Source organism: Podarcis gaigeae, assembly GCF_964106915.1.
Source record: "Podarcis gaigeae genome assembly, chromosome: 17".
Taxonomy (NCBI): domain Eukaryota; kingdom Metazoa; phylum Chordata; class Lepidosauria; order Squamata; family Lacertidae; genus Podarcis; species Podarcis gaigeae.
Window position 1 is genome coordinate 9,000,467 of NC_139694.1, and position 27,312 is coordinate 9,027,778.

Consider the following 27,312-nt stretch of genomic DNA (forward strand, 5'->3'; position numbering starts at 1 on the left):
TCCGTTGTAAAATATTTTATTGATACTTTAGCAAAAATTATACAAGGGATGAATAACTGTAGAGGTGGCATGAAAGGGAAATAAACACAGCAGTTTTCTGGGAGATTAACATAAACCTGGCATGGATGAGATAGCCTCTACTTCTTCAAGTGCAATATAGAATCTTCAGATCTCACAGTTCAGCACTATCTCCTGCAAATAAATAAATAAATGCAGTAGGGTTATGTTTTCTTTGAAATGCACATGAGAGAACTGAGAAGCTCTGTGAATTCCCTTTAAGCAAAAAAACCAAAAACCCCAAAACATAATTGCTTTAAAAAATATCTGTAAAAGCTCCCCAATAATAGATAAACAGGGTCTTTAGGCTACATATACAAAAGCATGATTTCTTGTCCTGACCTGGGACCCATTTGCAAGCAATACTGAATGTTGTGATAGCCAATGCTCAAGCATGCGTCTCCATTCCAGGCTCCTGCCAGCTCCTTTTACAATGTCCTGCAGGACTATAATCACAAGGCAAGCGGAACTATGAATCCATCCTCTTGCTTTGCTAAGCTGGCCAGGAAAGGAAAGAAACAGCTCCAGACATGAGTGGGAACCTGTTTCACCTTCTTGATGACTTTGCATTGTGTCAATTAAAAAAACACACCTTATTTTCAGTTGCCTTGATATTTAACAACACCCATTGAAACTCGAGTCAGATTTTCTGAATTCTTGTAGGAAATGTTAAAACATGACTGTACACGATATGCTACTAAAGTCAACAGGCTCACATTTTTTTTATATCCAGTCACATGTTGACTTTTCATATTGGCCCCAATGCAGTAAAGTGCGCGCTCTCTCACACACAAAAAAACTCCCTACCTTTTTTTGTGGGTATTTCCTGTAAAGAATTAACCACAGTAATTCTTGAAGAAGCTGTTGCCTCTCCTTTGGAGTTCAGTGCATGGCACTCGTATTCTCCAGCATCATCCTTGCTCAAAGGGGATATCTGTTGAAACAGAACCATGATAAATTGGCTGCATCCTGGATACTTGGTTAAGCCGAGCCCCAAGTCCATTGCAAGACAGTTTTCCAGGTGAACAACTAGAACAACTTCAGTTTTTGTTGCAATTAATGGAAAGCATTCGGATATGAATCTTGCACGCGCACACACAATTGACTAAGTTAATCACGTGTAATTGTGGGCATGAGAAACGAAGGGATCTGCATTTGTCTCATATCTTTCTTGAAAAGATGTCTAGCAAGACCCTGGAAACAGTTCTGAAGGCTGTTCATCTCTAGATGGAAAACATGTGTTGTCAAATTTATTTTTTATGGTATGGATCCAAAAGTTCCCCATGGGGGCATGCTGGGCATTTTTCCTTGTACAGGGGTGATTCTCCCACCCACCCCACCCAGCGTACTGTTCCGCATCATCCTGACTCTCACACAGCTCTGGCAAAAAAAAGGGGGGGGGAAGAGTCTCAGTGGATTTATGCCTATTGTCCTTTGGATCTAAGCCATAACTTGTGTCCCAGCTTTCTGCTCTCCAGGCTTTTAATGCAATCACAGTATATAATGCATACTGAATCTGTAATCAGCAGCCAATTCTTTACTTGGAACAGCAGGCATCCCAAATAAATGGCAAGTTCTGCCTTCTGAAAGCCCCTAGCAGAGCTGGCTCAATGGGTCTCTCTCTGAAGTAAATTCCAGTAGTGCCACCATACAAAGGAACACCCTGCTCCTATCTTAAAAGTTGTCAGACCCACCTTGGAAGGGAAATACACCCAGTTAGGCCTCACCTGAAATATCTCTCACACACTTACACTTTATTCATTTTATTTAACAAATTTTATGCCGCTCAATCGTCAAAAACTCAAGTGGTTTCTCCATTTGAACGAAGTTGAGCAAGATGTCAGAGGCCAAACTCCATTCAAAATATTATTATTATTATTATTATTATTATTATTATTATTATTATTATTATTATTATCAGGACTGCCTCTAGGTCCCAGCTCACAGAGGACCAACGCCCGGTGGATGTAATGTACAAAAGTCTTTATTGAAGTTTAGTTTCCATTTCAAAGCTCTGGGCGTGCCGCCCCACGTCTTGACTCTAGACCGGCTAAGTCCCCTCTGACTCACTGCTCCTCCCACACCAGTTTAAGATCCTAGCCCGGCTCCACCTCCTGCGCTGTTCTTTCCTTCGCTGGGTCCTTCTGCCCTCTGGGGTTTCCTCCTTCCTGGACTCCTCTGACGCTGAGCCTCCTGAGTCCTGCCCTTCCTTCCGGCGGGCTTTAGGACCTGGCTCCCTTCCTGGGCTCCCTGCTGTGCCGCTCGCCTGTACATTTGAACTTGGCGCGCGCGCCCAGCCGGTAACCTTCCTCCTGACCGTTTCCCCGCTTCCCGATGTGGGCGTGGCCAAACCTGACTCATCTCCTCTCGCTGGTGGTGAGGACACTGGTCCCGATGCCTGGGACTCCCCCTCCCCACTGCGCCCTGGTGGGGAAGCTGGTCCTGACTTCCAACTGCTGCTCAGGGACTCCCCGCTAGCCCCTTCCTCCTGGGGCTTCCCCCCTGGAACCCCCCTCGCTCTGGCCATTGGCGCTCCCTTCTGTGAGTCCTCCGATTCGCTGGAGAGGCTTGTGGAGTAACTCTTTCCACTGTCACTGCCTCCACCCCCCTCGGACTCCTCCTCCTCACTCTCCATTTGCTCCCCCTCCTGTGTCTCTCCTTCTGAACCCCTGACAATTAATTATTATTATTATTATTATTATTATTATTATTCCCCTCTGACTGGGTTGCCCCAGCGACTCTGGACAGCTCCCAACAACAACAAAAAACAAACAGTAAAAACAAAGCACAACGTCACACACTAAAAACCTCCCTGAAGAGGACTGCCTTCGGGCGTCTTCTAAAAGTTTTGTGTTCTTTATTTCCTTGACATCTGATGGGAGGGCGTTCCACAGGGCGGGTGCCACTACCGAGAAGGCCCTTTGCCTGGTTCCCTGTAACCTCCCTTCTTGCAGTGAGGGAACTGTCAGAAAACCCCCGGAGGAAGATCTCAGTGTCCAGGCTGAACAATGGAGGTGGAGACGCTTCTTCAGGTATACTGAGCCAAAGCCGTTTAGGGGTTTAAAGATCAAAACCAAGACTTTGAATTGTTCTTGGAAATGTACCGGGAGCAAATGTAGATCTTTTAGAACCGGTGTTATATGGTGCCTGCGGCCGCTCCCAGTCACCGGTCTAGCTGCCACATTCTGGATTAGTTGCAATTTCCAAGTCACCTTCAAAGGTAGCCCCACATAGAGCGCATTGCTATAGTCTAAGTGGGAGATAACTAGAAAATGTATCTTCCAAGGTTCACATTCATGCTGTATACCAGATGTTTAGAACCTTTTTCAGCCAGAGAGCTCTGCTCCCTTGTGGTAGGTGAGGGCCAGAGGCAAAGGCGGATGGAGCAGTGGGATCCTGCCCTTGTACGTTCAAAAGTCAGAGGTTTGTTATACAGTGGTACCTTGGCTGTCAAACTTAATCCATTCTGGGAGTCCTTTCAACTCCTGGAACCGTTTGAAAACCAAGGCACGGCTTCAGATTGGCTACAGGAGCTTCCAGAACTCAAATCGGAAGCCGCGTCAGAAGTTCGGCTTCCAAGAAACATTCACAAACCGGAATACTTCCGGGTTTGCAGCATTTGTTCAGGAGCCAAGCTGTTTGACAACCAAGGTACCACTGTATCTGGGGGTGGCGAACCTGTGGCTTCCTATATGTTGCTGGACTACAACTCCCCTGTCTCTTTTGATGACCGAATACAATAACTGTTGGATGGCCCCAGATTAGCAACCCCTGTGCTACAAAGCAAGGAGGCGAATGTTCCATGGTCACGTGGACTTTTAGCAGGCCTAGAAAGGCACAAACCCACTCACTAGACACAGCCCCAAGGTGCCACGATCTGTCCCAGCCCTCAGTCTGAACTGCCTCTTTCTTCCCTGAAAGATGCTGCCACTCTGTCAAAATGCTAGTAATAATCACAGGGAGACCCCCTTAAAATTAATGGACCTAAGTTAGTCATGTCTAGTAATGTAAGTGGGGGACTAACGATGGATACAACCCGCTCTGATTATTTCAACCGAAATGAGAACAGGAACTTACCAATACCCAACCAGTCACTTCATGTTTCTCAGGACCACCACGAGTCTGGATGGCTAAGTTGTCCCGATCTCCTGGAAGAAGCTCCATTCTTTGGACGCCATATTGGCCTTTTATTATCTGGCAGATGAGGGGAAAGTCTTAGTGTTAAAGTTCCCCCGCTCCAATTGCCTCTGGATTGTCCCAATACAGTACCTTAATTTCCCAGAGTTTAAGATAGTTGGAAGTTTTACGCCTTTGGAGGAAATATAATTCTATGGGAAGAATTCAGCATTGCAATTAAGGCCACAGCTCTGCCAGCCCATGCATATTGCCTTGCCAAATGGAAAAATCCCTCCGTCTCCTCCTCTGTGCGCTGTTCCGGGGGTGCTCTTGACCCCCAATTTTGGCAGGGAGGCGCATTGTGCAAGCGGAAGATCTTGTGAGGGGCTTCTGCTGGCAGGACCAGTTACCATATTTTTTGCTCTATAAGACTCACTTTTTCCCTCCTAAAAAGTAAGGGGAAACGTGTGTGCGTCTTATGGAGCGAATGCAGGCTGCGCAGCTATCCCAGAAGCCAGAACAGCAAGAGGGATTGCCGCTTTCGCTGTGCAACGATCCTTCTTGCTGTTCTGGCTTCTGAGATTCAGATTTTTTTTTCTTGTTTTCCTCCTGCAAAAACTAGGTGCATCTTGTGGTCTGGTGCGTCTTATAGAGCGAAAAATACGGTAGTTGATTCCCACCCATGGCTAGCAGCCACGATGAATGGGGTGCAGCTACTAGGCAAAAGCCCTCCTGGCCATGGAGATGACCTGAGCATTCAGGAGCACAGCTAGACCCCAGCAAGTTCCCAGGGTGTAAACCTGGTTCTTCAAGGGCTACTGCTGCTGCCCCATTCCAAAGGGACAGAATCCCTAACCATGCCTAAAGATATCTCAGAAACCTGGGAGGTTGGATAGGAATTGGGAACCGAGAGCCTCCAAACACAACGTGCAGACTCTTAGCCACCTCAAAGAAACCAAGAACGCTTTTGTTATCTAGTTTGAGCTCTCCTGTCTTCCTCTCTAACCCCCGCATGGCTGCAGACCGCAGCATGGGCGGAAGATCGCAAGAGCACTTGCAACGTATCTCCGTGTTTCCAAAGCGCTCAGAATATGCTTGAGCTCAGAAGGAGGCATTCCTTAATACTTGTGCCTCTTCCCTACAGAGGCCCTAATATGGTAAAGTGCAACAGAGCTGGTTTTAGAAGGATAAACAGGAACGAAACCCAGAAAAGGTGCTGGAAAGCAAGGCACGGGGGGCGGGGGGATCTTTTCTACTTATCCACAAACTGCACAATCTCTTTTGGTCACAGAGTCGGTAGCTTTGTTTTTGCAAGTAACTGTTGTTAAAAAACCTCCCCCTCAAATATTTTTATCAGTTTTCATTATAGCAAAGTATAAATAAAAAAAGCGCTCCCCTTTCAGTAATCTCAGTTATGCTTGCAGAGCTCCAAGGGAGTGTTTGACTTGGCAACGCGTTTAGATTTCCCCTCCTCCAAGCCTCATTCTTGTTTTGTCATGTTCCGTCCTAAACCCTTCTGTTTATGCATCTGGAATGCCTTTATGGTCACCTTTCTCAGTGGTTAATTGCTCAAAACAATACCTTTCCAATTGTCTAAATTCCTCTGTCCTCCTCCTGTATCCCTCCATGTGTCAAAATTACCTGTCAAGGTTAGCACACAAAGTGATCTTGCAGAGGACACAATCCACCAGGGCTTTCCATGCAACGGCACCCAATGGAATGAATCAATGGGAGCTGGGGGAGGACATACTGGTGGTGCTCTTCTGCAGATCTTGGGAGAACTTGGCAGTGCTCTGGTGAAGCACTGCATTGATTTCAGGGGATCATTTTCAAAATTAACATCAAACATCACTGACCTTGTTCCAAGTAAGCACTGGGGTTGGGACACCAATGACCTCACAGCTCAGGAAAATCTGGGCCCCAGTCACATTCCAGATGTCTTTTGGGGGTGTCACAATGGATGGTCCTTGAAACAAGAGGAAATCAGAAAGTCAGGCAATACAGGCAGGAATAAATAGGATGAAGTACAGCCGTACTTCCGTTCCAGAAGTCCATTCGACTTCCAAAACATTCGGAAACCAAAGTGCAGCTTCTGATTGGCTGCAGGAAGCTCCTGCAGCCAATCGGAAGCTGTGGAAGCCCCATCGGACGTTCAGTTTCCAAAAATAATTCGCAAACCGGAACAGTCACTTCCAGGTCTGCAGCGTTCGGGAGCCAAAACGTTCGAGAACTAAGCGGTTTGTTGTTTGTTTTTAGATAGATAAACTTTATTTGCATTAGCCAACGGCCATGGTAACATAAAACAAGCAATATATACAAATAAAAAGTCAACAATGGGTAAAAAGGGCAATCAAATGACCAAGATTATTGTTCAGATAGTGGCCCTTAATCTCATTGCACCCTTGATAAACCTAGCAACCTTTGCTGTTGTCTGATCATTTTGATCTGATAAAAGAAAGGACAATGTGGCCGCAGATGGGCAGCCTGGGATGGTAATTAAGAGTGGGGTGACGATCTCATTCCTCAGATCTTTATAAAGGGGACAGGACAGGAGAACATGAGCCACTGTTTGAAAACCAAGGTACGGCTGTACTGTCACAAATTCTTTAAAAGTTAGTAAGTAAACAATATGTCATCTGGCTAAACTTGAGCCGTATTGTTTCATCCCTGAGCTCTGGCCTTGCTAGCTAGGGGTGATGGGAGTTGTAGTTCAACAACATCTGGGGACCCAAGGCTGAGAAAGGCTGATCTAGTCCAACCCTCTCTCAGGTGGCTAATTGCCATGGGTTGGCCGGACAGTATCTCGCTTCTTGAAGGAATTATTGCTTGTCCAATTTCAAGGGTCAACCTCATCCAAGCAGCAGAGACGGGAGAGCAAAGAGGGACAGCTGTTTCCTGTTTTGCAAGCTCCGCTGCGTCACTGGTGTAATCGGCAGTACAGTCTTGCCTCTGCACGATCACTCTTTGTACAAGGGAATGGCCTCCGGAGGCTTCCAGAAATGTCAACAAGACATAGAAGTTGCTTTCCCTCCCCCCCCCCTAAATAAATAAATAGATATAAATTATATGAAATTCAAAGACTATTTAGCTAAATATGCTAAGACAATTTAAATAGAAATACTCGCAAATACCTGATAGGCTTAGGATTTAAGTATGTGATGTTATAGAATAATATGTTTAAAGTTAAAATGAAATGTTTTAAAAAGTTAACATGAAAAGAAAGAAAGATGTTAAGTGATTAATTTTATGAAAAATCTGTTTTGGAAAACTGTTACAAAGATATACATTGAAACTCAGCCAGGGGGATTTGAGGAAGTCTCTTAACAATGTTACGAAGATTGGATAATGTACAGTTAGGATTTATGTTAGCTAGTTTGTTTATGAATTTTGGAAAATCAATAAAAAATATATTGAAAGATAGATAGATAGATAGATAGATAGATAGATAGATAGATAGATGATAGATAGATAGATGGATAGATAGATAGATAGATAGATAGATAGATAGATAGATAGATAGATGATAGATAAATAAATGGCAATATCTCCCTAAGAAACATTTCCTTGCTTTTAAGGTCTCCCCCGTCCCCTGTAAGGGAGATTATTTTCCTCTCCTAAACTACTGTGTTACTCCTAATGGATGAACATTGCCCATGGATTTCAAGTGAAAAATCTAAGAGAGTCCTAGGAGAAGGGGGGGGGGAGCTTTTCGCAGTGCTCCAAAGTTTTATTTAGCATGAAAGGCCCTGCTGGATTTTAGATCACAGGCTAGAATCGCGAGCTTCTTTCTTTGGCTAGGCAGAGTTGGCTGGGTTGTGACCCTTTGTTCTATTTCCCTCTGTTTTAGCGTTGGAGAGGAAGTGGGTCCCTGGGGGGCCGTAAGTGCCATGGGAAGAGACAGACCTTCGGACTCAAGTCAGCTACAGCAATCTTCGCGAGGAAGCGCTGCCAATCCAAGGCATCCAAAAAGCACAATGTCAAGACAGACCAGGGCTGAACAGCTGAGTGAAAGATATTGTTATACATTTACAGTGAGTGAGTGTGTGTGTGTGTGTGTGTGCGCGCGCGCGTGCAGACCTCCTAAACCAGGCATGGCCAAACTTGGCCCTCTAGCTATTTTGGAACTACAACTCCCATCATCCCTAGCTAACAGGACCAATGGTCAAGGATGATGGGAATTGTAGTCCCAGAACAGCTGGAGGGCCAAGTTTGGCCATGCCTGTCCTAAACCCTAGGAATTAATAAATGGTAGAATTTTGATGATTTGGGACGGGAAGGGAGAGATACAAGCTGCAGAGGAGTTCCTGGGCTAGCCTATGCAAAAAACAAAACAAAAAACAACCTGGCCAAGCTAGTGCCATCATTAATAATAATAATAATAATAATAATAATAATAATAATAATAATAATTTATTTATACCCCGCCCATCTGGCTGAGTTTCCCCAGCCACTCTGGGCGGCTCCCAATCAAAACAGTACAGCACAGCATTAAATATTAAAATTTAATATTTAAATATTAAGAAACAATACAGGGCCATTGAGGGCCATTGGTAATGCAAGAAAATTGAATTCCCCTCTTGTCCTCAGGTGTGATCAGAGACTGGGGATTAGGAAGGCTGCCAGTGTAACTGGGTGTGAGTTTTGAGCAAGGGTTGCTGAGAAGAAAAAGAAGAAGAAGAAGAAGAAGAAGAAGAAGAAGAAGAAGAAGAAGAAGAGGAAGAAGAAGAAGAAGGAAGGAAGGAAGGAAGGAAGGAAGGAAGGAAGGAAGGAAGGAAGGAGGACTGGTATCCATATTTTGGACAGGCTGGCTGAAGGCTGGCTGGGAGAGATGCCTTGGACTTCAGTGCTGCATTTCTGTGGAGGAACAAGCCCCACTTGAGATGACCATGCTGTAAGATCTGGACTCCCTCTATGCAGACTGAAGGTGTCAATAGGTGAATAAACCATATTTATTAAAGCTACAATGGTCCCCCACTGTGTCTCGATTATCCAAAGGAACACACACCCTGGGTGAGTGCCTGGAACCCCATGGGCTCTTGCCCCCGCTTGGCAGAGAGAGGGGGAGGCACCCAACTTTGGTAACAAGACATTTATTTATCTCTGTTGCCTTGTATGATCACAAGGAAAGCCCACGATCCACTGGAAAGCCTTCCCATGGCAGAAAGGAATTTAGACCTGAAGGGACCCTCTGGGAAATACAAATATGCAATCAAAAGTCTGGGAAACACAGACATTCTCAGGATTCTACAGTGGAAATAAGTGGCTTTTGCACAATGAACACTGAACCTACTCTCCCTCCCTTAACCCCCAACCCAGTTTCGTGTGCTCTTTCTAACCATCCTGTAATCAACAATTCAGCCATTGATCCTCATGCAACACATAAAGGTAAAGGTAAAGGTACCCCTGCCCGTACGGGCCAGTCTTGCCAGACTCTAGGGTTGTGCGTTCATCTCACCCTAGAGGCCAGGAGCCAGCGCTGTCCGCAGACACTTCCGGGTCAAGTGGCCAGCGTGACAAGCTGCATCTGGCGAGCCAGCGCAGCACACGGAATGCCATTTACCTTCCCGCTGGTAAGCAGTCCCTATTTATCTACTTGCACCCGGAGGTGCTTTCGAACTGCTAGGTTGGCAGGCGCTGGGACCGAGCAGCGGGAGCGCACCCCGCCGCAGGGATTCAAACCGCCAACCATGCGATCGGCAAGTCCTAGGCACTGAGGTTTTACCCACAGCGCCACCCATGTCCCCATGCAACACATACTTGGAGCTAAATTTTTTTGCTGCTGATACTGCTGATGACGACGATGGACAAATATCAATGTGATAGTTTGCTAGACTGGACCTGCAGCTATGAAGGCCAATGCTAGTATGAGCCAAGGCACAAACAGGTAGCCCGTGAAGATGTTGTGAGCTAAAAGTTTGAGCCTGACAAAAGTCTGTTTATGTTTATGTATTTTCTATGTTACTGGTAAAATAATTAATAGAGGGGAACCCCTTAGTCAGTTCCTGCACTGCCTTGGGCAACATGGGATGTATAGATTAGCATTCCTTTCTACAGAATTGCAATTAAATATACAGACTTTGGAGATGGCAACATATGAATGGCAGCAAAAATCAGTGCTGGATTTACGTATAAGCTAAACAAGCTATAGCTTAGAGCCCCACTCTTTTGGGGCCCCCAAAAAAAATTAAAGGGAAAAAACTGAATGTACATTTCCAAAATATGATAAAAAACAAAATAAAAGCTACATACAGCAACAGTGTTTTGTGTTGTGTAGGCTCCTATGATGTAAGTAATGGGCCCCACCTGCTAGCCTGCTCCCTAAAATATCACTGGTTTGCTCATTTCTATATACAGTGGTACCTTGGGTCTCAAACTTAATCTGCTCTGCAAGTCTGTTCCAAAACCAAAGCGTTCCAAAACCGAGGTGCACTTTCCCATAGAAAGCAACGCAAAATGGATTAATCCCTTCCAGACTTTTAGGGCCCCATTACCTTCAGTAGCTTACGGCCTCATCAAACCTAAATCCAGCCCTGGCCAAAATGAACAGTGTGTAATGAAGGCTGGATACTTTGTTAAAATTGTTTTTTAACAATGCAAACACCATTACGTGTGGGCCCATCATCCCATGCATTAAAAAGCAATGTTGTCATCTCCATGGGACAGGAAATGTCAATTATAGTTTGTGTTTCTATGGAACAGTTTCATACACTGCAGGATGTCAGTGGCGCACTTGCATCCTGTTGTACGCAGTGTCACAACTTTTGAAAGGCTGCACTGTTCTACAGAGGCGGACCACTCCCTTGCAGGACACAAGAAACACAGACAGAAACTCATTGGCTCCTCGGACATCTGGCTTGTAAGTCTGGCTGCCTGTGTCTGACAAGTGAGCATCTCACGTCAATGTTTCCTCATCTGGATTGCACCTTCCAGGAGAGCTATAGTCTGTCTTTTAGTAAGGTAAAAGGGACCCCTGACCATTGGGTCCAGTCGTGGCCAACTCTGGGGTTGCGGCGCCGAGGGAGCTGGTGTACAGCTTCTCGGTCATGTGGCCAGCATGACTAAGCCGCTTCTGGTGAGCCAGAGCAGCACACGGAAACGCTGTTTACCTTCCCGCCAGAGTGGTACCTATTTATCTACTTGCACTTTGAGGTGCTTTCAAACTGCTAGGTTGGCAGGAGCAGGGACCGAGCAACGGGAGCTCACCCCATCGCGGGGATTCGAACCGCGACCTTCTAGCAGTTCGAAAGCATGTCAAAGTGCAAGTATATAAATAGGTACCGCTCCAGCAGGAAGGTAAACGGCGTTTCCGTCCGCTGCTCTGGTTCACCAGAAGCGGCTTAGTCCTGCTGGCCACATGACCCGGAAGCTGTATGCTGGCTCCCTCAGCCAATAAAGCGAGATGAGTGCCGCAACCCCAGAGTCGGTCACGACTGGACCTAATGGTCAGGGGCCCCTTTACCTTTACATTTTATTAAGTGAAGCTTCTACCATCTCAAAACCCCCACTATCAATTTACAAATCAAATTTATTGAATAGCTAGTAGGGTCCTAGCACCCAGTGTGCAAGCAATAACACATGATAATGGAAATGGACGTGCATCTTGAACAAAGTCTTGCAGCTATAATTGGCGCAGTGCAAAACCAAAGTTTCTGTGCTTACAAATTTGCCCCATCTAGGATGTTGAATGGACGTTGCTAGGAATCACTAGCAGGTGCTGCAAACCTTCTTATTTAGTTCTAGGAACTTCTTCCTAGGAGTCCTTCGCTGCAGATTTCCAGGAGGAGTGGTAAGACGCATTTGATCGAGCTCCTCTGACGGCTGAAGTCAGAGAGACTGTTCCCAGCTTGCTTATTCTACAAGCGATCCAATCCGTGGGAACTCTTCCTAGTTTTCATTCCAGAATCACAGCCGCCTACTGCAGCACGCAGAACTATCATGTGAGCCACGAATAAGAAGCAGAAGGATTAATATGCAGGGCCTTGTTGCTGTCAAGTTGTGTTATGGCACCTGGGAGGTCGAGGCAATCAAAAACGCCCTTCTCATATTAGGCCCTTCCCAGGGGGAGAAATCTCTTCATCTGCAACTGATTATAAAGTAGTTTGTCTGAAAACAATGTCAGCTGGATTTACAGAGACTTGACAGGAGTTCTTCCTCGTATACCTTTTTTAAAAAAATACTCTGCCGGATGTTTCGTCTCAACAAAAATGCATTAAATGAGTAAAAGAAAGAATCATAACTCCCACAAGAAGCCTGTGTAACGGGCAGCGTTCCAAAGGACTTGGTTCAGCAAAGGTCATATGCAGGCTTTCCAGAAAATATTTGGAATTAAAGCACATGTTTATTCGGAATTAAAGCCCATGTTTAGAGGATTACTGGAACTGAAGCCCTGTTGCCCTGAGTGACCAGACATTCGCAGCATTGTGAAACATGGGGGGGGGGTTCTTCTCAAAGTTTATATCTTTTCTCCACCCCTCCATCATTAGGCTAACACCACAGAGTTTCATGTGAGAAGTTAGGGAAGAAGTAGATGGAGTTTTTTTTTTTGGGGGGGGGGGGAACGACCAGAAATGGGCAACCAAGATGCAGTGTCTCCCCTATGAAGAAAAACAGCAGCATTTGGGATTTTATAGTTTAGAGAAAAGGTGAGTTTAAAAGGTAAGTTAAAAAAAAAATACGCATGGCATGATGAAAGTACCATGGTACCTCAGGTTAAGAACTTAATTTGTTCCGGAGGTCCGTTCTTAACCTGAAACTGTTCTTAACCTGAAGCACCACTTTAGCTAATGGGGCCTCCCGGTGCCGCCGCACGATTTCTGTTCTCATCCTGAGGTAAAGTTCTTAACACGAGGTACTACTTCTGGGTTAGCGGAGTCTGTAACCTGAAGTGTCTGTAACCTGAGGTACCACTGTAGATAAGAGATACATTTTTCTCCCTCTCTCATAAGATTCCTAAGGCCAATTTCTACTTCTTCCCTTCCACCTCCAGAGCCCCACCCTACCCCAGGGGCGTAGGAAGGGGGGAAAGACTGCCATGACTGCCCCCACTGAGGGGGGTGACATTCAGCGCACCGCCCGCCCGCGACTCCCAAGCCTACCCCGAGTCGTCGGGGTAAGGGGTGGAGCTGTGCTGCTTTGACAGCGGCGTTCACATCAACTGATAGGAAGTGCCTACAGAGGGTGGTGAATACAGCACAAGATATTATGGGCTGTCCTGTGAATCCGCTGGATGAAATAGCGGAAGAACGTTGCCTCAGGAGAGTGAGGGAAATTCTCAGGGATGATTCACACCCTGGCCGGCACTTTCTTGATCTCCTGCCCTCGGGCAGAAGATACAGAAGCATGATTAGTCGTGCCAACAGGGTAAAGAACAGCTTCTATCCATGGGCTGTTAGGCTGCTGAATGAAAAGATAACAGGGCAACTGACTTTCGGGTTTGGTGGGTGCGCGTCAGTAAACGAAGGGAATTAAGACTAATTGAGCTGAGTGGGGGGTGTTCGTGTAATCTCACTGTATACAAGTTGTACAAGTGACAATAAAGTATTTCAATTTCCCCCTTCCCCCTTTGTTTTGACAGCTTGGGGGAGGCTTGGGAGTGGTGGGAGGGTGGCACACCGAATGTCTGCCATGGGCGGCTTGCTCCGTCCCCGGTTGCAGGGCACCTGCACCACTCCGGGCACCCGAGTGGCTATCCTGAGCCTGGGAGGGCCCCCACCGCGCCACCCCCCCTTGGGAGCACACCTGCCCTGGGCAGCGTGGGCATATGCTCCTCCGCTGCCCTACCCCATTCCTGATATCCTAGAAGCTTCCAGGTCCAGGCCATTGTTTTGGATTTTTAGATTTTCCTGCTTATCACAGTTTAGGAAGTGAAAACCGGGCCACCCAAAAATGAAGCGGTGGTTTCTGCATCCTTAATCAAGTCCCAAGGAACGCATAAAGCACTATCTTGTTTTTTGGGTGGCCCAGTATGTCTTCCAAATTGATAAACACTTGATTACTTGCGTTCGCTATTAGTATATGTTATGTTTATATGTGTGTATGGGAAAAAAGTAAACGGAGAGAGGTGCTGTGATCCAGACTTCTTTGGTAAAAGTATACACTGCAGCTCAGTGGTCCAACCGGTGCTATAAAAACCGTATCTAGAAACAGCTGTGTAGTTAAAATGTTTAACTATGCTTCCCTCAAAGTCACTGCATTTTTATCGCCTCAGAAAAGAAAATAGGTGCAGCTCTTCACATTAACATTCCTAGCCGCTATTTGGGAGGTAGCTAGAAGTTGCTTGGATGTTTCTGGCTAGGAGTTCGCTATTTCTGAGCGCTCTGCAGATTCTTCTTGGGTCAGTTAGCACTGACTATATATGCTTACTTGCGTCCCACATTCCCACCCTACATAAGCAGGTATTCCAAAAACTCCAAGAAGTCTCTTGTAGTCACTAGGAAGCTGACCCAGCAGTTCGGATTACCAAGGGAAACGGAAAGTCTTTTGCAAGGTCCCTTGACACATACCTAGGAAAATCTGAGGCACCTGATCTCATAAGCCTCAGACAATCAAAATGTTCTGCTGCCAGCACTGTACTGGTGTTTCTTCAACAGGCCCTAACAAATAACAGATCTCCAAGTTCAGAAAACAGTACAAGACTGATATCAGGGGACAAAATGTGCAATTTCTCTGCTTACAACTTATGTATTTTGCTTCCTCTGAGCCAGGGGTAGGCAACCTAAGGCCTGGGGGCCGGATGCAGCCCAATCCCTTCTCAATCCAGCCCGCGGATTGTCCAGGAATAAGCTTGTTTTTACATGAGTTGAATGTGCCCTTGTATTTAAAATGCATCTCTGGGTTATTGTGGGGCATTGGAATTCGTTCATTTCCCCCCCAGAATATAGTCCGGCCCACCACATGGTCTGAGGGACAGTGGGCCAGCCCACGAGTGAAAATGGTTGCTGACCCCTGCCCTGAGCCCTCTCCTCCAAGCCTTACAGGACATCTCTAGCCTGTGTGGTCCTGCCTCCCTACATTACTTTGATCTGAATGTTCCCAGGCCACGCATGAGACTGAGCACAGCAAAACAACCAGCAAGTCTTTAATGTCAATTAGCTGCAATTGGAAAAGCTTAAATTTCATTTTCCAGAAAAATAGTGGCTCACTGGGACGGGGATACTGAAAGCCCCCCAAATGGAAAGAAGGTGCCATCTTCAAAGGCGAGAGAGGGAGAAGAAGTCATGCCCTAAGGAGGGCAAGCCTGGTACATTTCCAAACTTATTGACTATAAAAACTGGCACAGTTCCATTGTCATGACAGCGGGGTAAAGAATAAAATCTCCCCAATGGAAATAACAAGGATATTATGCAAGGGTGGGTACACTTTAAGCCAGCGTGAAAATATTCACCTTCCAGCTTCAGAAACAGCTTGCCTCAAGCAGAATGTGGATTATGATAATGCCCTCTGTTAAATGACAACACGGGGAATCAACCAGTCTAGCGAGTCACAAGTTCCTCAAACCTGGACTAAACATTCTTTAACATGTGGCCATTCCTGGTAAAAGCATCTTCTTGAAGGACTATTTTCTGAGAGCTCAGTGACATATTCTCAAAGTGAAAGTTGCATTTTTCCGAATTCATAGTCTGACAAGCAATTTATAAAGCAAGCAAGCAAGCAATCTCTCACAAAAAGAGGGCCTGTGCAGTCCCATTTGCCACACTTCCTGTGGAAAATATGCACAGCGACAGAAGTTCCAAAATATCTTTTTAACTGGACCCTTGAAAGGAGACCTTTGCCTGACCCTCTGGGCTTTCACTGCACACAAATGTCTAACCTGCCATGAACTGTAGATAGTTCTTTCCACTGCAGAGGTCAGAATAAATGGTCATTGAGATAAATGCTATCCTTCCAAGGATGAAATATCCACATGCACACTATTTTTTATGTATTAGGCAAATGTGGGGGAAAAGGATAATCAACCAAAGTTGCCTACAACAGAAAAACAAAACAAAAACAAAACAGGCTTGGGAATAAACTGCTAGAACAGTGAAGAACAATGCGTCTTGGGCACACATTGCATGAGTTGGCTGGTTTGAGAATTATTGCGATAACATCTCACACAAATGGCTGGATTCTGTATCACGAGTTGATGTGCCCTTCTGCTCTGAACCAAAGGCAGACCTGAGTGAGTGGTTTGATGCAGGGATGCCAAAGAAAGATGTCAAAAACACCAGAACAGGCACTTCTAGTTCTTTATTAAAGAAATGGTGACTTGTCTGCGCCCAATCAAACGCTCATACATTCTTTATGCATGAAGCAGCCTGTCACTTTGCCCAGAACCTCCCATGACAACTGGCTGGTGATCAGTGTTAGAAACTGAGATATGAAAGATAGGAGCTAAACGGCACCTTAAACCTAGGTTATGGCCACAACAACGGAATGTCTAGGCGTGCTTTTTTAATAACAAAAATACAAAGCCGAAAATGAATGAACTGCCTCTAAAATATTAGATTCGTTTCTCACACTGTCTAGTCCTTCCCCGGCCCACCCCCCTAATATTCTTAAGAGGGTCTCTTCTCCAGTCTTCAGAGAGTAGCTGGAAGTAGAGAGGCAGAAATAGGTCCTCCTTTCCTTCCACTCTGCAGTTTTAATCTGAAATCTTAGGCGCAGTACAGCACCCAGAGCTCAGAAATTGCTCGCACTAATGAAATTCCCTGTCACAAAATGGAGAGTTTTGAACACTGTTGAACCACAGGTGGTAGCTATCCAAAACTTCTTCCCTCCCTGGGCCAAGAGCCCAGCATCCTGCGGCCCACAGATAAGCACAACCTCAAAGCAAGCCTATTAGCATATATCAAAGCAAGGAAACATAAACATCTCTGAGCTCCTTCTTGCAATCAACGACCAATTATTTTGGGGGTTATCTTGACTACCAACATGGCGGCTGCAGGCCTTCCAGAACATTTCACTTCAACACAGCTTCCTCAGCTATGAAGACCACAGAGAAGTCTACAGCGGTGACCAGAGAATAAATGACCACTAGGAGGAGAGTGGAGAGAAGAAACACCATGGCAACAACACAACCGGATGTCTTCATCTGGCCCAGGTGCAAAACATCTCTGTCCTGCACTATTCTCCACAACCAGAGCAAGTGTTGCAACCTTCCAACAGCTTGACCTCACCCCCAAAGGCACACGCCTCCATTGTCCCCTGTGACAGATGGATGCCAACAAGCTCCCCTCTTCATGCCCTGTTTTCTATAGTCAGCTTCCCCACAAATTAATGGTCCTCTCCGAACAACTGCATTTAAGTCCCATTCCTAAGCAAACTTTCTTGGAGGAAAAAACAGTGCCATTCTAAATATATTTACACAGAAGAAAGCACCTCTAATTTCAAGGCAACTTATTTGCCAATAAGTATATTTATGACTATGGGACGCAGGTGGCGCTGTGGGTTAAACCACAGAGCCTAGGACTTGCCGATCAGAAGGTCGACGGTTCGAATCCCTGCGATGGGGTGAGCTCCCGTTGCTCAGTCCCTGCTCCTGTCCACCTAGCAGTTCGAAAGCACATCAAAGTGCAAGTAGATAAATAGGTACCGCTCCGGCGGGAAGGTAAACGGTGTTTCCGTGCGCTGCTCTGGTTCGCCAGAAGCGGCTTAGTCATGCTGGCCACATGACCTGGAAGCTGTACGCCGGCTCCCTCAGCCAATAAAGCGTCGCAACCCCAGAGTCGGCCACGACTGGACCTAACGGTCAGGGGTCCCTTTACCTTTATATTTATGACGACAAATGAAGAGCCAGGATTCATGTCACAACCTGTAAGAGTGTTGCTTAGGACTGCAACCACAGAACCATTGTGCATGGGGCTGCGCAAGGTTGACTAAATTAATAGAAGGTATGGGGAAATCGGAAGACATCACCAGGGAGAAACGATGAAAGGTCTCCAGATCCACAAATTAATCAGTAGTTTATTTATTTAGCAAGATTTATATATCAAAAATACCGTATTTTTCGCCCCATAGGACGCACCGACCCACAGGACGCACCTAGTTTTTTTTTTGGGGGGGGGGAATAAAAAAAAATATTTCCCCCCCAGGTGCGGGGCTGGGGCAGGGGAAGCCCGAGCTTCCCCCAACCCCAGCCCCCAGAACAGGCCTCTATCCGCTAGCCGTGGGAAAGCTGCGTGAAGCCCGAAGCTTGGGGCGTGCTGAGCTCAGCGCGCCCCAAGCTTCTGGGTGCAGGCAAGCTCTCCGCTAGCCGTGGGAGAGCTGCGCGACTTCACGCAGCCCTCCCACGGCTTGCAGAAAGCAGTGCTGAGCCTGAAGCCTGGGGGGGGGGTGCTGAGCTCAGCATGCCCCCAGGCTTCAGGTGCAGGCACCTCTCCCCAAGCCATGGAAGAGCCGCACGACTTCGCACAGCCCTCCCACAGCTTGCAGAGAGCTTCCTGAAGCCTGGAGAGCGAGTGTGCTGGTCCAGGGGGGAGGTTACCGTGGGGCGAGGTCCAGGACCTGAGTTGAGGGTCGGCAGACAGTCCTCCTCGGGTGAAGCAGGGTCCACAGCGGCAAGCCGGGCAAGGACAGGAACTCTGGGGGAAACAGGACTGGATGCTGGCCGAAACAGCTCATCAACGACGTTGCTCCCGCAACCTGGGACTGGGCTGACTGGCCTGTATCTTCTCTGAGGCCAGGGGCGGTCCCGGCCCCCAGGAGACCCGCCTCTCCTGGCCTTAAGGCGAGCACTCCTCCTGGGAGAAACCAGTTCCCTCCGCCTCTCTGCCCTGAGCCTCTGCAGTTCAGGAGAGGCTGAAGGGTTACTGGGCTCAGGGGGAGACTCACCTGTAGGCACTGAGTCCTCAACCACCTCTGGAGCCAGAGTGGATTCACCTGGTGCCTGCTCCTGAGGATCCGGCACAGGAGCAGGCACTTCAGAATCAAGGCCCTGCCCCAGTTCAGCCGGCCCTGGAGGCGGGGACTCCTGTGCAGGCTGGGATTCCTCCGGTTCAGCCTCTGAATCGGATTCCCAGGCCATCACAGCGCGAGGGGTAGGTGCACACCGACCCCTCTCGCTCTCCAGGCTTCAGCGAAAGCCTTCATTCGCCCCATAGGACGCACACATATTTACCCTTCATTTTTGGAGGGGGAAAAGTGCGTCCTATAGGGCGAAAAATACAGTATATCTAAAGCATCTTACATAAAAAGGTAAAGGTACCCCTGACCTTTAGGTCCAGTCGCAGACGACTCTGGGGTTGCACGCTCATCTCGCTCTATAGGCCGCAGACAGCTTCTGGGTCGTGTGGCCAGCATGGCTAAGCTGCTTCCGGCGAACCAGAGCAGTGCACAGAAACGCCATTTACCTTCCCGCCGGAGCGGTACCTATTTATCTACTTGCACTTTTGAACTGCTAGGTGAGCAGGAGCTGGGACCGAATAACGGGAGCTCACCTCACCCTGTTGCAGGGATTCAAACCACCCACCTGATCTTACATATATCTTACATAATATAGTGTAAAATATTAGAAAGAATAAAAACTGACTTTAAGACAGTGGACATTTATCCAAATATAGATAAAGTCAACAGTTTTAAGAACAAACATACAAAACGAAATTACATGCTTGGGTAAGGCTTGCCTAAACAAAGAAGGTTTTAGCAGGCGTATAAAGCAGTAAGTACAACATAGGTACTTGCCTAACATTAATCAGGTGGGAGTGCCGGAGATCAGATACTGCCACACTAAAAATACTGATTTCTTGCAAGTGTGGAATTAATGTTATACAGCACTTGTAAAAGTGCTGGATCCCCAGATCTAATTGATCAAGTGGCCACATGTGAGACGGGCCTTCAGTAAATCAGTTCCAGTAAATCGGTAAGGTGCTGATGATATTCGCTCAAGGAGTCTAAAAAGAACTCAACTGTTAAAATAAGTGAACTTGGTGACTTTTGTATATAATCTGCCTCCTTAATCTGCCTCCAGAAATGGATAAATGGAACACCAGATATTTTAAAAACTCCCAAACAAGTCCTGGGAACAGCAAGGCAGGCAGGTGAACTCAGGAGGGGGAAACAGAAAAGACTATATATATATGAAGATAAACCAGAGGTGTCAAATCAGGTTCTGCCTAGGGAAAGAGCACAATTTACCGTAACTCAGGCTGGTTTGTATTCCCGCAAGCTCTATTATCTTTCCATTCTGAAAATTTGGCAGTGCTTAACCTCCAGATATTATGAATATTTTGCTAGCAGAACTGCTTTCCCTTTGCTGTTAGCCTCATTAGCACCAAGTCATGGGAAGAACATCAGCTATTTTGGCATTTTAAAACTAGGACAGCTGAACAGCTGGAATTCAAGGATGGACAAAAAGAAGCACTCTTTCACACAACAGTCAGGGAATTTACTGCCACACAACGTGGCGAAGGCCACAAGCTTAAAGGGCTTTGAAAAAGGATTAGATAAAATTATGGTGAATGGGCCTGTCCGTGACCATTAATCACAACAGCTGAATCAAACATCCATGTTCAAAGGCAGTATATCTCCAACTCAGCAGGGGAAATGTTGCAAGAATTAGTCATGCAATAATTTCTACACAACACATTCTAATGCATAAGCCCTGCTCATGGTGGCTTCCAACAGTTAAGAGTAACATAATCAAACAACAATGCCAAATATAGTAGAGACAAGTAAAACAATCTCCCGTTTTTAATTGACTGTCTTGTTTTAATAGCACTGTTTTAGTGCGTATTTTAATTATGAATATTTATATTTTAATGGTTTGTGCAATTTGGTTTTTATACTTTGTAAACTGCTTAGAAGCCTACCGTATTTTTCGCTCTATAAGACGCACCAGACCACAAGACGCACCTAGTTTTTGGAGGAGGAAAACAAGAAAAAAAATATTCTGAATCTCAGAAGCCAGAACAGCAAGAGGGATCGCTGTGCAGTGAAAGCAGCAGTCCCTCTTGCTGTTCTGGCTTCTGGGATAGCTGCGCAGCCTGCATTCGCTCCATAAGACACACACACATTTCCCCCTTTTAGGAGGAAAAAAGTGAGTCTTATAGAGCAAAAAATACGGTATTTTGGCATTAAGCAGTATATAAGTTAATAAATACAACAGCAACACCACCACAACCACGTGATGATTTAAATCCATCAACTACCAGGCCAGGAAAAAATGCCTGCTGGAATGAAAATGTCTTCGCTCACAGGCGGAAGACCATCAGACAGTGGGACACCCGAAACTTGTGAGGCAAGATCTTCTACAGTATTGGTGCAGCCACTGACAAAGCCCTGTCTCTCGTAAGTACCAGCCGTCTCTCCACCCACTGGCGGGGAGAGACAGCAAAGGCCTTTCCTCCCCTTTTCTTAGGGAGTGGGCAGATCAAAGAGGAGGAGGGCAGTTTATGACCCTCCAGGGGTCTCAATCAAGCCCTCCAGGTCTCTCTATCTGGCCCTTGATACTTTCTGCAGGCTACACAACCTGAGTTGTTTTTGCCTGTCTGGAATGTGCTCTGATAATGACTCTCCCTTGCCTGGACAGAGAAGGGTGTACAAGTGTGTAAAAACTAGCCTACTATACAAAGGTAAAGCTTAGTATCCTATGCTCCACCCACTTTTCCATCTAGCTCCGCCTACTACTAGAATGGAAGATTGACCAGAACGTTCCCTGGCATGGCTTTAAAAGGGCCATTAGTTTGAATTGTGCCTAGAAGTAACCTGCCAACCAGTGCAGAACCTATGCAGGTTAGGTATAATACGGCACCTTCTAACCTCCTGGCAGCCACATGCCAGACCCTCCAAGTGTCCCTATTTTCCAGGGACACCCCTAGATTTACAGAAGCTGTCCCAGCTCCTGATTTGATCCCAGAATGTCTTGCTTTTCCTTAGGGCGTCTTTATTTTCATCAGAGAAATGTTGGAGGGTGCGGGAGTTATGTGACCCCTGAGCCAAGGAGATAAGTAACTATACAACCTTTAGAAGACATCTGTATCATATGTGGTGGGACTGTAGAGAAGTTTAAAAAAACTGGGAAATGATATATCATGAATTGAAGAAAATGTTTAAAAGGACATTTGTTAAAAAACCAGAAGCATTTTTGTTAGGGATTGTAGGACAAGACCTTCCAAGGAAAACAAAGAATTTATGTATGCAACAACAACAGCAGCAAGAGTCATGATAGCACAAGGATGGAAGATTGAGGAAACCCCGACAACAGAACAGTGGCAAGAGAAATTGATGAACTATGCAGAACTGGCTAAACTGACACACAAACTGCGAGACAAGGACAACTGTGACTTCAAAGAAGAATGGGAACTTTTCACAAATTACTTAAAAAGACAACAAAATGAATTGGACTCCTTGGCAGGTTTTGAATAAACATACACAAATTTATTGATTCATAACATGGTAGACATATAATGTGAGGATTTGTATAATTTTATAACATGCAGAGAATAATATGGGTTGAGAAATCAGAGAGAGGAGCTGAAGGAAGCCTCGAGGGGGAGGGTGGGTTTGAGGGAGGGGAAGGGGAAAAATAATGAATATGATATGTTTTGATATGTTGTTATGTTGAAAATGCTAATAAAAACATTTAAAAAAGAAGACAACTGAAGGCAGCCCTGTATATGGAAGGTTTTTTTTTTTTTAAAAAAAAAAGTTTAATGATTTATTTTGTTTTTATATATGTTGGAAGCTGTCCAAAGTGGCTGGAACAATCCAGTCAGATGGGCGGGGTATAAGTAGTAGTAGTAGTAGTAGTAGTAGTAGTAGTAGTGATAGTAGTGATATAATAATAATAATAATAATAATAATAATAATAATAATAATAATAATACCCTGTCCATCTGGCTGGGTTTCCCCAGCCAAATAATAATAATAATAATAATAATAATAATAATTTTTTCATTGGAGAAATGTTGGAAGGTATAATATGCTGGGCCAATTGAAGCATCTGGTGACTCTGCCAACTTAACTCCCTGAACAGCGCATGGCAATAAGCCAATCACGATGTAACTGAGGCATGCAGCCCCACAGCCAGGTTGGTCTTGGAGCCTCATTTATCCCCACTTCCTCCCATCTATGGCCACACTCTGCTTTAAAGAAGCAGACCTGACGTCGCGTTACTTTATAAAGGAAGGGAGCTGCAGCTTCCCTGCACAGCCAAGCAACTGCAGCCCATCACCGAGAAACTAAGAGCAGGGCTCCTTTCCAAGGCTCCCACACAGGCCTCAGACCGAAAACAAACAAATCGAGTGCTCTCCCCCCCCCCCCCCGACAGCGTTCTGGGAAAAACAGCTTGGCAGAGTATGGCGCCTGCACTTTGCATCTGAACATAGCCACTGATTTCCACCTCTGCTCTGAGGTGGGAGAAGCAAAGGTGGCTGGAGGGCTTAAAGGCAGGCCTGGCCACAGATAGAGGGGTGGTCCATTCCTATACAACAGGGGTGGTCCAACTCCCAAGAGACTGCAATCTAGAGTTAAAAACTGGCTGTGATCTACCCCCTTTTGGGGTGTTCAGGTCAAAGTTGTTCAGCTTTTTTTAGGGTGGGGATAAGCCCTGTTTCTTTAGGGTGCCAAAGTGGTTGGGCTTCTTTGAGGGGACCCAGTGATCTACCACAGATGTCCAGTGATTTACTGGTAGATCACGATCTACCTGTTGGACATGCCGGCAGTATACAACATAAATAAAAGGGTGTAGAGGCAAGGAGTACAAAAGCAACACACATAGCATCTCTCTTCAGGAGCATTCTGAATCTCTTCTGAATCAGCAACCAGGTAAGCCACTCTTTGAATTTCCAATAATAATAATAATAATAATAATAAGCACATCACCCTGGGGCATCATGGGAAAATAAACTGGTACCAGCTAGGGCCCAGTGCTGAATGGCAGTCACCGGGTTATTTTTAAGGGGAGCCCACAACGGCAGATCCTGCAGAAGTAACAATGAACTTATTCCCAGGTATATTTATGGGGCTACAGCCTGATTCAAAGCCATGAAACTCAGTGGGTGACCCCGGGCAGGTCCTTTCCCCTTCCCTTTTGCCTGAAGTTCATTGCTGGAAGTGCAATACACTGTCATAATTACAATAGGTAAAGGTGAAGGGACCCCTGACTGTTAGGTCCAGTCGTGACTCTGGGATTGCAGCGCTCATCTCGCTTTATTGGCCAAGGGAGCCGGCGTACAGCTTCCGGGTCATGTGGCCAGCATGACTAAGCCGCTTCTGGCGAACCAGAGCAGCGCACGGAAACGCCATTTACCTTCCCGCCAGAGCGGTACCTATTGATCTGCGTGCACTTTGACATGCTTTCGAACTGCTAGGTTGGCAGGAGCAGGGACCGAGCAACAAGAGCTCACCCCATCGCGGGCCGGGGGGGTTCGAACCGCTGACCTTCTGATCAGCAAGCCCTAGGCTCTGTGGTTTAACCCACAGCGCCACCTATTCTTACCCACCCAGCTCAATGGGGCTTATTTGCAGATACGACAGTGTAGCTACCATACAGCCCAAACCTATTCATGTTTCTTCAGAAGTAAACTCTACCAAGTTCAGAGGGGCTGAGTTTTAAAATTAAGAATTAACACTTGGGATGTGTGTCTTTCACCCAATGTGACGGCTTTAAAAGAGGACTAGGCAAACTCATGGCTTAAGCTTTGTGATTAAAATAACTAAGAAAAAGATAATGAGCAATAAACTAAAACTGGTAAAAGTTAATAAAAAGCTGATAAAGCTAGTAAAAACTAATACAAACTAATAAAAACCGCACAACTAACGTGGAGCTCAAATCAATGCTTCCTCTAACGACGCCATCTTGGCTCCTCCCCCCAAACTCATGGAAGGTACTTGGCTGTCGTCAGGGTTGGAGGCAGTATGCCTGCGATTGCCTGTTAGAATCACAGAATTGTAGAGATGGAAGGGACCCCAAGGGTCATCTAGTCCAACCCCCCTGCGATGCAGGAATCTCAGCTGAAGCATCCATATCAGATGGCCATCCAACCTCTAGTTGTAGCATAGGAGCTAACTCCTAGGGACTGAGGTCCCTTTGCCCCCCATAAAATATTTGAGGGGGCCACCCCTCCCTCAACTTGATGGGATTAGTAGTACAGTGGTACCTCGGGTTAAGTACTTAATTCGTTCCAGAGGTCTGTTCTTAACTTGAAACTGTTCTTAACCTGAAGCACCACTTTAGCTAATGGGGCCTCCTGCTGCCACCGCACTGCCGGAGCCCAATTTCTGTTCTTATCCTGAAGCAAAGTTCTTAACCTGAAGCATTATTTCTGGGTTAGCGGAGTGTGTAACCTGAAGCGTATGTAACCTGAGGTACCACAGTAGTCATGCCTTCTAATCTAGGGGATAAAGCCCATCTGTGTGTAAGTGAGCTGGGATGTGGGACTCAACGCTCCGTTGGTCGGATCCACCCAAAACCTTTTCCCACCTGCTTCCTCCCAAGCCATGGACGTAGCCGGGGGTCCAGAGGGCAGCTGCCCTCCCCATCGAGTAAATAATAATAAAAAAGTAACCAATTGCAAAAGTAAAAGCTATGGTTTTCCCAGTAGTGATGTATGGAAGTGAGAGCTGGACCATAAAGAAGGCCGATCGCCAAAGAATTGATGCTTTTGAATTATGGTGCTGGAGGAGACTCTTGCGAGTCCCAAGGACTGCAAGAAGATCAAACCTCTCCATTCTGAAGGAAATCAGCCCTGAGTGCTCACTGGAAGGACAGATCGTGAAGCTGAGGCTCCAAGACTTTGGCCACCCCATGAGAAGAGAAGACTCCCTGGAAAAGACCCTGATGTTGGGAAAGATGGAGGGCACAAGAAGAAGGGGACGACAGAGGATGAGGTGGTTGGACAGTCTTCTCGAAGCTACCAGCATGAGTTTGACCAAACTGCGGGAGGCAGTGGAATACAGGAGTGCCTGGTGTGCTCTGGTCCATGGGGTCACAAAGAGGCGGACACGACTAAACGACTAAACAACAACAACAATTGCATTGCAAATAACTGTTCTGTCCCCTAACATAAAGGCTGCCCCCCCTATAAATCCTGTCCCAGGCTCCCGTCGCAAGCGGCGCCCCTACCTTGCTCGCAAGGCCCCTTGCTGCGCTGCTCGACGGGGCGCCCGCCGCGGCTCTGGGCGCGCAAGCTGGCCGCCCGCAGCTGGCAGCCGCTGGGGTAGGTGAGCCCGTCGCTGCCGCACACCGGGTAGCGGCTCTTGCAGGCGCACACGCCCGGCTGGCCCTTGCGCCGACGGCGGCACTCCAGGCCGGTGGCGCAGCGGCCCCAGCCCCCGGCGGGCCCGGCCGACGGAGACCCGGCGCCGCACGCCTCGCCCTCGCCCCGCGCGCACTGCCAGCAGCAGCCGCAGCCGTCGCGGACCTTGCCCAGCGGGCAGCCCCGGGCCGGCAGCGGCGGGCACTCGGAGGACGGGGCGCACGGCGGGCAGCCGGCCGAGGGCGAGGGCTCGCCGAGGGACGCGGAGCAGCAGCAGCAGAAGAAGGCCAGCAGGAGGAGGAGGCAAGGCGGCGCGGAGCCCAGACGCGACATCGCGGGGACGACTAGACGGGGCGCGGCTGCTGCTGCTGCTGTTATTCCCGCTCGGAGCTGGCGCTGGGAATAAGCGCTGGGAGAAAAAGGCTGACTTGGAAACTCCACCCCCTGATCCCCTTCCGCCCGCCCGCCTGGATTGCTTTGATTTGTGTTATGTTCGGCGTGAGACAGGATGCCAGTAGGTTCTGTTGTTGTTGTTGTTGTTTAGTCGTGTCCGACTCTTCGTGACCCCCTGGACCAGAGCACGCCAGGCACTTCTGTCTTCCACTGCCTCCCGCAGTTTGGTCAAACTCATGCTGGTAGCTTCGAGAACACTGTCCAACCATCTCGTCCTCTGTTGTCCCCTTCTCCTTGTGCCCTCCGTCTTTCCCAACATCAGGGTCTTTTCCAGGGAGTCTTCTCTTCTCATGAGGTGGCCAAAGTCTCAGCTTCAGGATCTGTCCTTCCAGTGAGCACTCAGGGCTGACTTCCTTCAGAATGGAGAGGTTTGATCTTCTTGCAGTCCATGGGACTCTCAAGAGTCTCCTCCAGCACCATAATTCAAAAGCATCGATTCTTCGGCGATCAGCCTTCTTTATGGTCCAGCTCTCACTTCCATACATCACTACTGGGAAAACCATAGCTTTAA

At 47.0% G+C, this 27,312-nt stretch overlaps 1 protein-coding gene and 1 long non-coding RNA gene across 2 annotated transcripts in view; one reads left to right on the plus strand and one right to left on the minus strand.

The window, feature by feature from the left end:
* IGFBP7 (insulin like growth factor binding protein 7) lies at window positions 1-26,758 on the minus strand. Its single transcript, XM_083719774.1, has 5 exons — window positions 26,216-26,758; window positions 6,030-6,139; window positions 4,135-4,251; window positions 865-991; window positions 1-192 (listed from the first exon to the last, which is right to left on the minus strand). Exons 1-5 carry the CDS (start codon window positions 26,679-26,681, stop codon window positions 173-175), a joined length of 840 nt encoding a protein of 279 aa, XP_083575900.1. The 5' UTR covers window positions 26,682-26,758; the 3' UTR covers window positions 1-172.
* LOC310835321 overlaps window positions 4,265-27,312 on the plus strand; it is an 88,845-nt gene continuing 65,797 nt past the window's right edge. The window contains exon 1 of the long non-coding RNA XR_014559549.1: window positions 4,265-4,838. This is a non-coding gene — a long non-coding RNA (uncharacterized lncRNA). The remainder of the gene's footprint in view (window positions 4,839-27,312) is intronic.